At 45.1% G+C, this 14,833-nt stretch overlaps 1 protein-coding gene across 2 annotated transcripts in view; it reads right to left on the reverse strand.

Moving 5' to 3' along the window:
* Positions 1–113: 113 nt before the first annotated feature.
* The window catches only part of Zswim5 (zinc finger SWIM-type containing 5), a 101,744-nt gene continuing 87,024 nt past the window's right edge, over positions 114–14,833 (reverse strand). Inside the window, exons 7-14 of one of the 2 annotated variants that reach the window (XM_038334086.1) lie at positions 14,091–14,237; positions 13,272–13,409; positions 9,975–10,235; positions 9,447–9,582; positions 8,522–8,679; positions 4,010–4,173; positions 3,264–3,345; positions 114–2,543 (exon numbers count right to left, since the gene is read on the reverse strand). In XM_038334086.1, the coding sequence (XP_038190014.1) occupies positions 1,681–2,543; positions 3,264–3,345; positions 4,010–4,173; positions 8,522–8,679; positions 9,447–9,582; positions 9,975–10,235; positions 13,272–13,409; positions 14,091–14,237 (1,949 nt within the window). In that variant the 3' untranslated portion in view covers positions 114–1,680. Of the gene's footprint in view, positions 2,544–3,263; positions 3,346–4,009; positions 4,174–8,521; positions 8,680–9,446; positions 9,583–9,974; positions 10,236–13,205; positions 13,410–14,090; positions 14,238–14,833 lie in introns of both variants that reach the window. The other variant, XM_038334087.1, reaches the window with a different exon arrangement.

Raw genomic sequence — 14,833 nt, forward strand, 5'->3', positions numbered from 1 at the left:
AAGGTCCTTAGTTCGCACTCTAGCTACACCACCCCTTCCCTGTCAAACCCCACCCAACTCAGGAACTAAGACAAAACAGTAAACACTCAAGAAACTGTATCCAAAGGGTTCTGAATGCCCTTGCTACCTCCTGTAATTTCAGGCTAAGCATAGGAGTCATGAAGTAGTAGGAACGTGACACATTGGAGGTCAGCATGGGCTGATGGGGGAATACCAGCCTCAGCCTCCACATTAGCTACCGATGGAACTAGGATGGAAGCAGGCAGAGGAAGTTTGAGGTAGAGTAGGAGGAAGAGAACAGTGGAGTGAAAGTGGCCAATCTTCATGGCAGAGGGACACTAGTGCTTAGAAACTTGTTTGCTGAGAGAAGGTAAATAGAGGAGGCACGGAGATGGGTAACGATGTTCAGCTAGCAAGAGAGTAAGGAATGGGCAAGAGAGAGCTGGCAGGAAGAAGGCACACTCATGCAGATCCCCAAGCATGAAGACACTGGCAGACTACATGTAGAGACCATTCACGTAAAGACATATCATGGTCAGCAGGCATACAGTCAGACACAAAAATGTTTATACACAGGTACCCGTGTGTGCCTAGATACACATAGACCCTAAACATGGAGGTGTGAGTACAGTTAACACTTAGGTAGGCATTATCACTCGCGCGTACACACACACACACACACACACACACACACACAAATGGAACAGCAAACAAACCCACAGTCTAGTACGTCACATAATTTACACAACTGACAGGCATGCACATGTGTAACTCTGTACACAGACATGTTCTTATCCATACAGATATACACACGGACAAATTTGGAGATGAAAGCAGATTCTCTAACATAAAGGTGACCAGAGCAGATGTACTGTCTGAGCTCAGTGGCTTCCTAGACCTGTGTCTTCTCCCTGCACTTATTACTCATGTGTTCATCAGGCTCCTGGAGTGTGAGGCAGAGGCAGGAATGTCAGTGTTGTCACAGCTCTGCGAGACAAGCGTCTGAGCCCAGTCTTGACCTCTGCCCCTCAGTGACTATTAGTTGTCAACAGTAGGCTAGCTGTCCTATCTGCAGGCCACAGTTTCTGCACAGACAAGACGTGGATTTTAACTGTCCATTTTTCTCCCTGCTGCCCCCACTTACCCACTGCCAGTAGCATATACTTTGTATGGGAAACCTGAGAAATGGTTGTGAGTCTCCTCAGAAGACAAGCCTATCATCCCACCCACAGCTACTTTAAGTGCCCATCAGATCAGAGTCAGAATTATAAATAGTTACAGCTTTACACTGCTTGACAACACATATACTATAGTATTTACAGTACCATAAATGCTTCTGTTTCTCTGGTTAAGCAATCCCTGAGACGGAACAGTGTTCTGTGTTTGCCAAGGGAGAGGTGCCAATGGTCAGGACACGCAGGATATAGGGGCGTGAGGTGACATGTTGTGGGGGCATCTGATCGGTCTGCAGGGCCCAGCTCCTCCAGGAACAGTGGGCTGGAGTGAGAAGCTTGCCAAGGCAGGAATACTGGTTAAAGTTGGACTCTCCCCATCCTTAGGTCTGTGGTACTTTTGGCTCAGCCACAAGTGCTCAGAGTCCTCTCAGGGTAGACAGATGTTTCAGAGTCCATGTCCTGATCTGGGAGCCCAGGCTGCCCTGGCAGCAAGCTATCTATTTTCTCAGCCAAAGCGCTCTCGAACCAGCAGCATCAGCTTCTTCTTGCCTTTGTAAATCTGTTTGAGGTTGTCAATGAATTGGGCAAATTGCAAGTGACCATCCTGGGGCAGTAGGAAGGTCTCCCGAGCCTTGCTCAGAAACTCAATGAACTCTCCATAATGGCGGGGACTGATGTGTGTCAGACGGGAGTGTGTGGTGTTGATATAGGCATTGATGGTGGCATCCAGTAGCTGGCGCAGTGGAGCTTTGTCTGTCGACATGAGCTTTCCAGAGCTGCGGCGACCTGGGATGCCCGCCAGGCCTGGTGCAGTCACTGTGCACCGACGCAGGATATCGGAAAGCACTGTGGCACAGTGCACACTCTTCACCACCAGGGGGATGAGAGCGGCCAGTTCATTCTTGCCCAGAGAGTGGCTAAGGGCACAAGCCCAGAGCACATCATTGATGGCTGGATGGGTGTCCTGGTTGTAGGCCAGGTTAAGATGGCTCATGGCCAACGAGGCCAGCTTGAAGGCACGCAGCGGGTAGCCACGGAGCTCCATGTAGCGGGCAATAGTGAACAGCTGTGAATGAGTCATGCCCCCAGCAGCAGCATCAATGGCAATCTGGTAGGCTGCCTCAAAGGCAATGTGGTCTTTCTCACAGAGTGTAAGAGCTGATAAGGCACAGCTCTGCGGATCCTTCATAGCACACTGCAGGGCCAGTGTGCGAGCACAGCTAGCCAGTTCCTCCCGCTGTGGGTAGTCAAGACTGAGACGCAGGATAGTGGTGTGGGATACGGCTGTGGCAGCCACAATACTTGTAGCCTCAGTCGGGGTGAAGAGGGTGTACCAGCTCTGCAAGATGCTCACCAGGGCCCGAACACCTGTCAGGGAGAGCCTGAGCTCAGCAGAGGCTACTCTATCTCAATCCAAGTCTGCCCAGATTACCATTTGGGGTCTGAACTTGGCCTGCAGAGACGAGTTCTCCCTCCTCCTCAGCATCCTTGAGATGGTCTGAGGCAAACCAGAGCAAGGGGAGCATCCCAGATGGCCAGACCCTGTTTGGTATCTCTTCCCATCCCTTCCTTCCTAGACCAGAGAGCTGAAGGTCTCTGCTTTACCCTCAGCCCTTCATAAAGAAGAACCTACAGAGTCCCAGGTTTGCCTGCCTCGAGGCAGGACCCTAGGTTTCCTTGGGGGCTCTAGCCACAGTAGGGCATCTAGGGAGAGTCTTGTGCTGGAGCTTTGGGTTCTAGAATGGGTCCCAAGCCTACAAATTATCTGTGATTTTCCAGAAGCACAGACAAAGACTGGGACCAAACCACTGGGCCCACTCCCTCCCCAGGGAGCACATGGGGACTGGTGCTGAAATGTATTCTCTTAGACATTTCCCTAATCGCAGGGGATCAAAGTGCTGCTGGCATCAGGATATGGTCCCAGCAGTGAGGGCTTAGGCTGGCTGAACTGAGGCCATCTTCTCTTAGCAGCACATCCTTTCTCAGACTGCCAGGAACAGAAATATGACAGCTCTAAGGATTCATTGTTCTGTACAAAAAGTCAGGCCTTGAAACTCCCCAAGAGAAAGAGGGAGGTAGGAGACTCACCCACTTCTGTAGCACAAGTAACCAACCACCGAACCATCTCTCGGCGCCTCCAGTTAAGGGTTGATAAGGTCATCCGCATTACCTAGACACGAGAGGCATTTCCAGGGGCCAAGCCTAACAATTGGGAGCCTCTCCTCTCTTCTCCTTCATTCTTTCTTGCAAAGGACATTTTTTGTTTGCCCGAGACAGGGTCTCATACCTGTCAGGCTGGCCTGCTACTCTCCATGATCTTGAACTTAAAATCATTCTGCCTCTGCTTAGAGATGTATCCCACCATGCCCAGTTTATGAAATATTAGGGGTTGAACCCAGGGTCTTGCTGCATGTAGTTAAGCATTCTACCAAATGAGATACATTTCCAGCCCAGCAGCAAGTATTTTTCATTATTTAAATAGTGATCTTTCTCTCTGTGTGGATATATTTAATTTCTTTCCATCCCACTCACTAGACATGAGGCTTCACTCATGACTGACAATAGATAAGACTCTTATCATACCTTGACTAACTTGGAGGAAGAGGGAAGTAGAGAAGATGGGAACCCTCTGGTGCCTAAAGCTATTTTACTTCTGGCCTTAACTTTCAAACGGAGGCCAATTTTATTGAGTCCTTACCTTCTGTCCACCCGAGAACTTGTACTCTGGAAGATGGAAAGAACCAGGCATGGCTGTGTTCAGTCCCCTTGGAATATCTTCTGCCAACTGTCACTAGGCCAGAAACCTAACCTGGGACACTGTCTCATACCCATACCTGTAACCCCAGCTCCAGGGCCACATTGAGCAGAGTGCTGTCTGTGCTGCTGTCCGTGGGAGTAGCAATCTTGAATGCATCTTGAGCCAGTTTGAAGATGAGGGAGGAAGAATGGATGTGCTTCTGTATTGCTTCCAGAATAGTTCGTAGCCTCAGAGTATCTCCTGTAGTCAGCAGAAAGATAGGAGCAGAGTTCATTCGGGAGTTTCCCTAGACAGTAAACTGCGCTAATTTACCCAATGCTTCTGAATGCTACCATCCCTTCTGGCTGGTGAATTGCCTCTTCTAAATGCTCTGGTAGATCTTTCTGCTCCTAGACAGTCACATGAATTCACCTTGCCCATCTTTTTTCTAAAAGTTATTTTATTTTGTGTATATTGGTGTTTTACCTGTGTATTGTATATGTTTCTAGTACCCACAGAGGTCAGAAGAGGGCCTCCAGTTCTCTGCAACTGGAATTACAAGAAGTTGTGAGCTGCCATATGGGTGCTGAGAATTGAACCCAGGTCCTCTGGAAGAGCAGCCAGTGCTCTTCCACTGAACCATCTCTCCAGCCTCTCACCTTTCCCATATATTATTTGGTGATCCAACTGAAATATTAACTGAAGTTCATACTTTAAAGTTCATACATTGTCTCTGTGTCACACAATTTAGGTAAGCACATAATTACAATGTCATTCTGGCTACCTTCACTGCCCTAAAAACTCCTATGCTCATCAAACCTGTCCCCATTTCTCCTTAACATCGAACAACTGGAACCACAGAGCACGTAGCATTTTTTTTTAATTTATTTATTTGCTCTGTGTACAGTGTTCTGCCTACATATGTATCTGCAAGCCAGAAGAGGGCATCAGATTTCATTAAAGATGACTGTGAGTCACCATGTGGTTGCTGGGAATTGAACTCGGGTCCTCTGGAAGATCAGCCAGTGCTCTCAACCTCTGAGCCATCTCCCAGTCCAGCACGTAGCATTTTTACACTGACTTCTTGCAATGTGAAATACACAGCTGAGGTTCCTGTATGTGGGGTTATTTTGTTTTATTGCTAGATAACATTCCATTGTATGGATATGTCACAATTTGTTTATCATTTCAAACATTTTGAAGAACATTTTGATTGTCTTGGGGGCAAGGATGAATAGATATGTAAATATTCCTGTACAGGTTTGGGTATGTATATGTTTTTGACTCATTTGGATAATACCTAGGAACAAGACTACTGGAACATATGTTAAAACTACATATCTTTGTGAAACACACACACACACACACACACACACAGGGTCTCACTATGTAGGTCTGGCTGTTGCAGAACTTACTGTGTAGACCAGGTTGGGTTCAAACTCAGAGATCCGCCTGCCTCTGCCTCCTGAGTGCCGGGATCAAAGGTGTGTACTAATATTCCTGGATTTACTCGGGTTTTTTTTTTTTTTTTTGGTTTTTTGAGACAGGGTTTCTCTGTAGCTTTGGAGCCTGTCCTGGAACTAGCTCTGTAGACCAGGCTGGCCTCGAACTCACAGAGATCCGCCCGCCTCTGCCTCCTGAGTGCTGGGATTAAAGGCATGAGCCACCACCGCCCAGCATTTACTCAGTTTTTAAATTGGACTGTCAATTTTTTTTTGAGACAGAGTCTCATGTATTCCAGGCTGGCCTTTAATTTATATAGCGGAGTCTGACTTTGAACTCCTGATCCTCTTTCCTTCCCCTCTGGAGTGCAATACGGAAGTGTACTGCAATGCCTGGCCTATGCAGTGCTAGGGATCAAACGCAGGACTTCAAACATGCCAGGCATACACTCTACCAACTGGGTGACATCATTAGCTTCTTGTGAATTTAAGAATTCTTTGTGCCAGGTATTGGATGGCACACACCTTTATTCCCAGCACTCAGGAGGCAGACAAGTGGATCTCTGTGAGTTTGAGGCCAGCCTGGTGTATGGAGTGAGTCCCAGGAAATCCAGGGCTGTTACACAGAGAAACCCTGGCTTGAAAAACAAAACCAGAAATAAACAAAAAGAATTCTTTGTATATTTGGGATATAAGGTCTTTTTTGTTTGTTTGTTTTGTTTTTTGACAGAGTTTCTCTGAGTTAGCCCTGGCTGTCCTGGAATTTACTCTGTAGACCAGGCTGGCCTCAAACTCACAGAGATCTAACTGCCTCTGCCTCTTGAGTGCTGGGATTAAAAACATGAGCCACCACTGTGCATGGGATATAAATCCTTTATTAGTTTTTTTAAAAATTACTTTCTTTGTGTATGGCTTGTTTTTTCATTTACTACTTCCACACTACAGCAGTTAATTTTGCTTGCTTAAGGGCTATTTAAATCATAAAACTAAGACTGTACTTTGATTTTGTGAGCTCACATAACAGATTAAGAAGTGAACTGTAAATTCCAGTTGTGGTAGTACACATATTAATCCCAGCACTTGGCAGGTAGAGGCAAGATCTCTGTGAGTTTCAAGCCAGCCTGGTCTACAGAGTGAGTTCCAGGACAGCCAGGGCCCAGACAAAAACAAAGGCAAAGAACTGTGACCTATGTTTATGGATGAGAATTAAGGCTCAGGATTAATCACACTGTAGCCTTACAGTTTTATACAGCCTAGAGTACAGTAGTCACATCTTTAAGATCTTTGTGGCTGCTTTACACAGCATGTGCACTCTTCATGAGCAGAGCAACCCCATCATCCTTCAGCCTGTGGCTGTTGTTGATAATGCTGGGTAACTCCCAAGCATGGAACACACTTTCACTACCATATATTCCCTTCACCACTACTGGAATTGAGGAGTTCTGGACAGATTTTCCCCACCTAGATTCAATTCATTTTTAATCCAATTGCTGGTAAATTCATAGGCATTTCAGCCACTCTGAATTCATGTCCTCCGGATTCTCATTATTAGTATCCATCCCTATTTTGGACTCAATTCCTGGAGAGAAAATACCTCCTACATTCACTTCCCATAGCTACACTTGGGTTTGTCAGGCTCTCCCAAAATCCATCCATGGCAGCTACTTGAGAGTTTTTTTTTAAAGTCAGAATAAAATGATATTGAGCAGAATCCAAGCAATACCTACTTCCAATCACACAGAACTCGGGTAACCCACTTAGTGTCTAGGTAATATAGGTAAGAATGTACACTGGGTTGGAAACACAGTTATAGTCAATACTGTACTTGATCTGAGGGACTTTGAACTTGATGATCTTAACCCTTTCTGTGTCAGACTGGGGCAACTCCCCTGTCTTACTGACAGCCAAAATATTAAATTGATATCACAAAATAAATCTTATTTGTGGCCATAACTTTAGATGGCTGAAGAAACAAATTTCCATGCTGCAGATCTATCATTTCTCTGAGTTTATCTTTCAAAACATCCACAGAGGGAACGCTCATGGGGCTGGAGAGACGGCTTGTCAGTTAAGAGCACTTGCTGCTCTATCATGAGGACCCAAGTTGGCATGACAGTACCCATATAAGACACCTTACAAAGCTTGTAATTACAGCTCTCTGGAATCTGGGCCTCTTCTGGTCTCTGAAGGCATTCCCACCAAAGATATTTTTAATTAAAAATGAAAAGACATCTTAAACGTCCAGTTTCCTGGACAAATGCTCAGGGTTCATGGCAGCGGGGTTTACTGCAGCTCCTTGTCTGGGACCAAGCCCACAGAGCTCCATGAGCTCATAGGGGTCACAATCATTCTGGACTCCACCCTTAGGCCAAGTGTGGTAGAAAAATCACACCATCTGATTTTGTGTGGAGATTTATAGCTCTGTCTTAGTCTTCATTACATCTTCCAATGATCCTGGGAGCTGACAGATCACTGACAATAATCTCCATTTTATTGATTTCAAAACTGAGGTTGGAAAAAATAAACTGACTTTATTAGCTGGAAGATTACATTTAGAAGTTAACTTAAAGATCATTTGATTCTGAAGTTAATCCCAGCACTTGGGCAGTAGAGACAGGTAGATCTCAATGAATTGTTGAAGGCTAGCTTGGTCTACAGAGTGAGTTCCAGGACAGCCAGGGCTACACAGAGAAATCCTGTCTGAAAAAAACCAAACAAGCAAAATAATAATAAACAAAAAATATTTGATTATGGTGCTGGAGAGATAGGTTTTGGTTAAGAGGACATACTGTTCTTGCAGAGGACCCAAGGTCAGTTCCTAGCACCCATGTCAGAGGACTCAAAAGCACCTATAACTCCAGCTCTAAGGAGATCAGAAACTGCTGACCTCATTGAACACTGACACGCATGTACCCAGACACATAATATGAAATAATTTTTTAAACATTTAAAAATCATTTGCTTCTATATGTTCAGGGTTTTACAATTACTAACTAAGGCAGAATTCTGGACTGTACCCAGGTGCTCTTTCTCACGAGCAGTCAACATGAAGATCTCCACTGCTCTTGTCACCACAGAAAACATGGCTTCTCTTTTTCGGAAGACTACGGACCCTGGGTGGGTAGGCACATCGGGGAGGCTGGAGTCTAATGTCTACTTGTACTTACCTTTGGCAGCAGTCAGCATGGTAGAGGCCAGTTCACACTGCTGTGATTCCAAGTGTCCAAGTGTGAACCAGCGAGGGTAACGGCTGGGCACAACAGACACCATGTGATGAGGGTGGGAAGTGTCGCCTGCAGAAGATGAGTTTTCTAGAACAGGTAACCTAGAAGACCCAGGAAGTGCCATAGGCTTCGGTTAGACTCTGGCATTGTGAGCCCCTTTAGGGAAGTTTGTTTTCTGCTGGGGATTGGTCAGGGAAAGACAGGCTGAGAGCTTTGAAGTGTTTTAAGCCTACAATATATCAGGCAGGAGCCTGGGCACTTGGAAACCTCAAGCTGAGCAGTTCTCACCGTGAAGAGATTTGACCAGCATGTAGAGTACCATAGGGTTATCTTGATGAGCATGCGAAACACATGCCAAAGAATTTCCCTTTTAGCTAAGGAGTTCTCTAAGTCTTATGGTCTAACTAAAATTCTTCCTCTGTGTGGTCTGCTACATCCCAGAAATCTATACTCATAAACCAAGAATCCTACTCTAGGTTGAAAACAAGATTCTCAATAGAGCATTGTTTCTAGGTCTTCGGGTATATATATTTATCTCTGCTTCTCCCACACTCTCTGGAGACCTATACCTGGACCCATGACTGAAAGGAGTTATGGAAGGACATAAATCCCTCCTCAGGCTGCCCAAGTGGCTCCAATACCTCAGGGGCCTGCTCAGACAATCTACCGTGAGTATGGGGAGAGGGCCAGTATTTCATGAATAACGACTCCTGGATCCTAAATCATATGGACATACCTCAGCTGCTCTAAGGAAGGCTTGGTGTCAGGGAACAGACGAAGAGGAAAGGGGAGTAGGATAAGTAAAGAGAGAGGGCACTGAACACGTCTGCACTGGTGGAGACTAACAGGCTGGACATGGGCTACCCACCTCATGGCTCGTAAGGCTAACTTATAGGACAGGTCTGGATCATGAGGCAGCAGAGCGGAGAACAAATACTTCGCAAAGGTGTGCATAGGAACACTCTCCCGGTGGATAACTTCTCCTAGACCGCTGAAGGGGCCTCCTGAAGGAAGAAGATAAGTCAGCCAACTATTATTTACTTGTTTATTTATTTTTGGTTTTTCAAGATAGAGAGTTTCTCTGTGTAGCCCTAGTAGTTGTGGAACTTGCTCTGTAAACCAGGCTGGCCTCAAAATCAAGAGATCCACCTGCCTCTGCCTCCCAAGTGCTGGAATTAAAGGTGTGGGCTGTTACCACCCAGTTTACTTATTTATTTTTGTATACTTATATCAACCTAGACTTAGGAGCTCAAGAACCTATCTGAGTTTGTTTGCTAAAAATAAGAATCTTCATTATTTTTAATGTCATAAATATTTCCATAACTGTGCTTTGTTAGAGAACGGGGTCCAGAGTCACAGTCAAAGGTTTTGTTACTGAAACTCCTTTTCTTCTTACCTTCAAGCAGTAAGATACACTGTTTCCGCAATGTCTGTACTAGCTCCTCATCCAGCTGAAGTTCCTGGAGTTGGCTTAGGAGTTGCTCCTCGTTACGGCACACCTTGTCCTGTGCATAGAGGCCTTCAGGCATTACCCTCTGTTGACCCATGCCCATCAGAGCAACTTCCAGAGCCAATGACAGGTATGACTCACTGCTGTCTGGGCAGCCTGAAGCCACAGGTACACGCTGGTACACGGGTAGTCTGCTTCCATTCATATCTGAGGGCAACAGGCACACCAGGTTCTTAGGACAGGTCCAGTGGTTCTTCTGTGCATCTACCCGTTCCACTCTGGGATAGCAGCTGCTTACTAGTTATCATAAAGCTAAGTCAGAACCTCAAAGCAGTAAGAAAAATACACTGAAAAAAGATTCACAAAAAGAATCACAAAGATTCCTACATTAACACATGAATTTGCTAGGCTAGTCAGGGAAGCATAAAGTCTTGTCTTTTGCCAGTGCACTATATAATCTCATAACTGTTTTTGTGTCTGTTTCTGTTACGTCAGTGTGAGCACTTTAAGGAACGAGACCGTCTCATTGTCCTATGTTTCTCTAGGGCCGACACCGGAAGGGCAGTGAATGTTAATGGTAAACAAACCAAGTGCAACTTCAGGTTTTTCAAGCTATAAGTGCCATTGTGTTGATGAAGGTGACTAAAGATGTGGACTCCCTATGCAGGAAATTAGAAGGGCAATCAGGGCCTGCCCTAGCTTGGCTTTGGTTAACTCTTACATCTCTACCTAGAGACACCTGACTCCATACAGTTTAACTCTTACTTTGGTAACACTTGCATCTTATATGATTTTAAATGCTCCACTCAAAATTCCAGGAAGCGAGCACTGGTTTAAGAGCCAGCGTCTCAGTTGGGTATGATGGCATATACTCGTGGTCTTAGCTTCTCAGGACACTTGTGAGATGACGGCTTGAGTACATGAGTTCAGAACCAGCATGGGGAATAAAATGGAGAACATGGGAGAGTGTGGAGGGAAGAAAGGGAAGGGAAAACGATATAATTATAATCTCAGAAACAAAATAAGTAAACAAAAATACCTTGATTTTCTTCTTCCCCCCTTTTTCTATTAAGTAGCTTTGAAGACAAGTAAGCAGCATGTAATGCTGGATCACAGGAAGATTAGTCATAATTTCTGCTTGCAAGCAGCCGAGAATGTGGTAAGGATGCTTGTAGACACTGTAATGCCGTGGACTAATACTCAAGTAAATGAGAATAAACACAGTGATGGCACAAAGGAAAGAAGAAGCAATTGTGAGCTATTGTGGGTCAGTTAGGCTATTCTTCCCCATACTGGTACAAAGCCACCAGGAGTTAAAGTGTTAAAAAGAAAATCAGAGTATTGCTAGGCAGCTAGTTAGATGCTGGCAGGCTTAAGGATCACTGGGGACTGACTCCTTCATAATCAGCAGCTATAAAATGAGGGTCTGAAACTTCAGGATTTTGTTTCAACTTTTTTTTTTTTTTGTTTTTTCGAGACAGGGTTTCTCTGCAGCTTTTTTAGAGCCTGACCTGGAACTAGCTCTTGTAGACCAGGCTGGCCTCGAACTCACAGAGATCCACCTGCCTCTGCCTCCCGAGTGCTGGGATTAAAGGCGTGCGCCACCACCGCCCGGCTTTTTAAGGGTCTGATACTTCAGGATTTTGATTACTAGTCAAAAGAACTGGATCTGGGACTGGAGAGATGGGCTCGCAGTTAGGAGCTTTCACAGCTTTTCAGGAGGTGACTTCACATCCCAGCACTCATGTCAAGGGGCTCACAACCACTTGTTACTCTAGTTCCAGAGGCAACCAATGCCTCTTTAAAAAAGAAAAAAAGAAAGGTTAGTTGGGAGGAGGTGATCTGAGTCTTACCCCTGGCCCTCAGTGGGAAATGACATTCATTTTGCAGAAGAAAAACTGCTATTTAGCTGTAGGCTTTCTGGTGAAGAATAAAGAGTTATCATTGCCTTTTTTCTAAACACCTGGACAGGAAGGTGCCCTCAAGACAGAGCTGATGTAGGTTGTCCTTCTGTATATGTGTCGCTTTTATTGGTTAATGAATAAATATGTTTTGGCCAATGGTTTAGCAGACTAAAGTCAGGTGGGGAATTCAAACAGAGATAAATATATAGAGAGTAGGCAGAGTCAGAGAGGCTCCATGTAGCTGCCAAAGGAGAAGGATGGGACGCAGGAACCTTACTGGTAGGTTACAGCCTTGAGGTAATACACAGATTAATAGAAATAGGTTAATTTAAGATGTAAGAGCTAGATAGGAATATGCCTAAAATACTGGCCAAGCAGTGTTGTAATTAATGTAGTTTCTGTGTGATTATTCCGGTCTGGGCGGCCGGGAAACCAAGTCTCTGTTTACACATAGCCTAGTCTCTGTTTACACATAGAGTTTTAGAAGTAGTATAAAGCCTACCTAAAATTGTAGCTCTCTCTAGTCCTTGTTCCCTCTCTGAGGGTGTTCTGCTGTGACTGCCCTCTAGCCACTGTCCACTCTCCCTTTGAGAGTGGACCACTTTACCTTAAGAGAGTCAATGATCTTCTATACTACACTCTATGTGTCTTATCTTTTTTTTTTTTTAATTTGCTTGCTTTTGAGACAGGGTCTCACTATGTAGCCTTGGCTGGCCTGGAACTTGCTATATGTAGCCCACTTTAGCCTCCTGCCTTTGCCTCCCGAGTGCTGGGATTAAAGGTGTGTGCTACCATGCTCAGTCCTGTCTAAATTCTTTCAACAGAGATCATGAGGATTGGGGAACCAAGGGGAAACTAGAACAAGATCCTGCTAATGGAATTATATCATTTCAAAGATGGATACTTTGTTGTTTCTTGAGGTATGTGTGTGTGTGTCTTACACTGTGTGGTCCAGGCTGCTTTTTCTGTTGTAATCCTCTTGCTTCAGCCTCCTGAGTGCTGAGATTATAGGCTTGAGCCACTATACCTGGGCTTTTTTTTTTTATGACATGACCCAGGTTAGCTCTGAAACTGACTTAGCCTCCTGAGTAGCTGGGGCTATAGGTGGGCACTGCCATGAACAGCTTGATATACACACTATTGCTGGAAGTTCTATTCCATTTCCAGACTGCTCTGACTTTGGCCTCTGATTCCTTAAATTTCTCTGGCCCTTCTTTTTCCCCTAAGGAAGCTAGTAAGGTAAAGGCGGAAAGCAGGACATGCATGGTTGGACCACAGAGTTTGGCAGGGAGAAGGCTGCTGTGGGCAGTCCTGGCTTGTCTCAGGCTGACTCCTGTACCTGACATTTCCATGTAGCTGTCATCATTCAGGCGGCAGGCTTCAGTCAAAGTGAGAAACAGGCAGCCAATGGGATCCAGGGGATGGCCCACCCAACCCTCCAGGTTTGTGATTGTTGTGGTTCCTCTCTGCAACAGTTCTGGAAATAAGCAGGTTCCAAGTGTTAGACAGACAGACGTGGGAATTGCGCTTTTCTTCTGCTTTGGTTTCCTAATCAGTATCATTCAAGCCTTAACCAGAAAGTCAAAGAAAAGCTCCCCTTATTGTCATGTTTTTGCTTGATTGGCCTGATTACAAGCTCACCAGCTAGCTCTAATTTAGACTGTCTGCTGGCAACGTATATATGGAGACAGCTTTACAGTTTCAAAAACATCTTCTCCAGTCTTAATGGGCCTTCCACCTGCCCTGTGAAAGGCAGACATCATTGTCCCTATTTTACAAACAATAAAGCTGAGATTCACAGGAATAGTGTGAGGCATGCCACTTAGCAGGTAGATTACTTAGAATTCTCAAGCCCATGGTCCTGAATGAAAATTAGGTTCTGGGGGCTGGAAAGATGGCTCAGAGGTTAAGAGCATTGCCTGCTCTTCCAAAGATCCCGAGCTCAATTCCCAGCAACCACATGGTGGCTCACAATCATCTGTAATGGGGTCTGGTGCCCTCTTCTAGCCTGCAGGCATACACACAGACAGAATATTGTATACAGAATAAATAAATAAATATTTAAAAAAAAAGAAAATTAGGTTCTGGGTTGTTTTATCTCCCGAGATCCTTACCACCCTCAGATCCCAAGATGTTAGAGGATTTCTAATCACTATACCTTTCTTCTGGTGTTTGTAGATCTCTAGCTGCCGCTGCTGCTGCAACCTCAGAGTATTAATGATGGCCACCGTGAGTCTGAGAGCCTCTTTTGGATACCCATGAGATCGCAGTGCATCAACCCGAGCACAGGCTGTAGGCACATGCTCTAACAGGCAGGAAGAAAATATTTCGGTTGAGTTCAAATCAGGAAAGCCCATGTTTGACAGACAAAGAGAGTCTATGTTCAGTCTAGTTTCTCAGATTCAACTTGGCATCACCTTGTAACAGGAACTGTGTTTTTATCTTCAAGAATATGAAATTTATGTATGTGGCTAGAGATACATGGAAAGGTAGAACACAGAGATCTGCTGGCCTCTGACTCCTGAGTGTGAGTGTGCCACCATGCCCTGGCTTTACTGGAACTCCCTCTGTAGACAAGGCTGGCCTTGAACTCAGAGAGATCTGCCTGCCTCTGCTTCCCGAGGGCTAGGATTAAAAGTGTGCACCATCACACCCAGCATTATTAACTTCTTAAAGTAGGGGAATGATCCTAGCAAGTCTTTCATTTTATTTTATCATTTCCTCTAGAACTAAAATTAAAAATTATACAAATAACTGGGACTGGGAAGTGGAAGCAGAAAGATCACTGGGCTTGTTGGCTAGCCAGTCTAACTGAATTGGTAAGCTCCAGGTTTAGGGACAGACTCTCTCAAAATGTAAGGTGAAGAGACAGACTTAAAGATGCCTGATGTCCACTTCTGT

Source organism: Arvicola amphibius, chromosome 6, assembly GCF_903992535.2.
Source record: "Arvicola amphibius chromosome 6, mArvAmp1.2, whole genome shotgun sequence".
Classification (NCBI taxonomy): Eukaryota; Metazoa; Chordata; class Mammalia; order Rodentia; family Cricetidae; genus Arvicola; species Arvicola amphibius.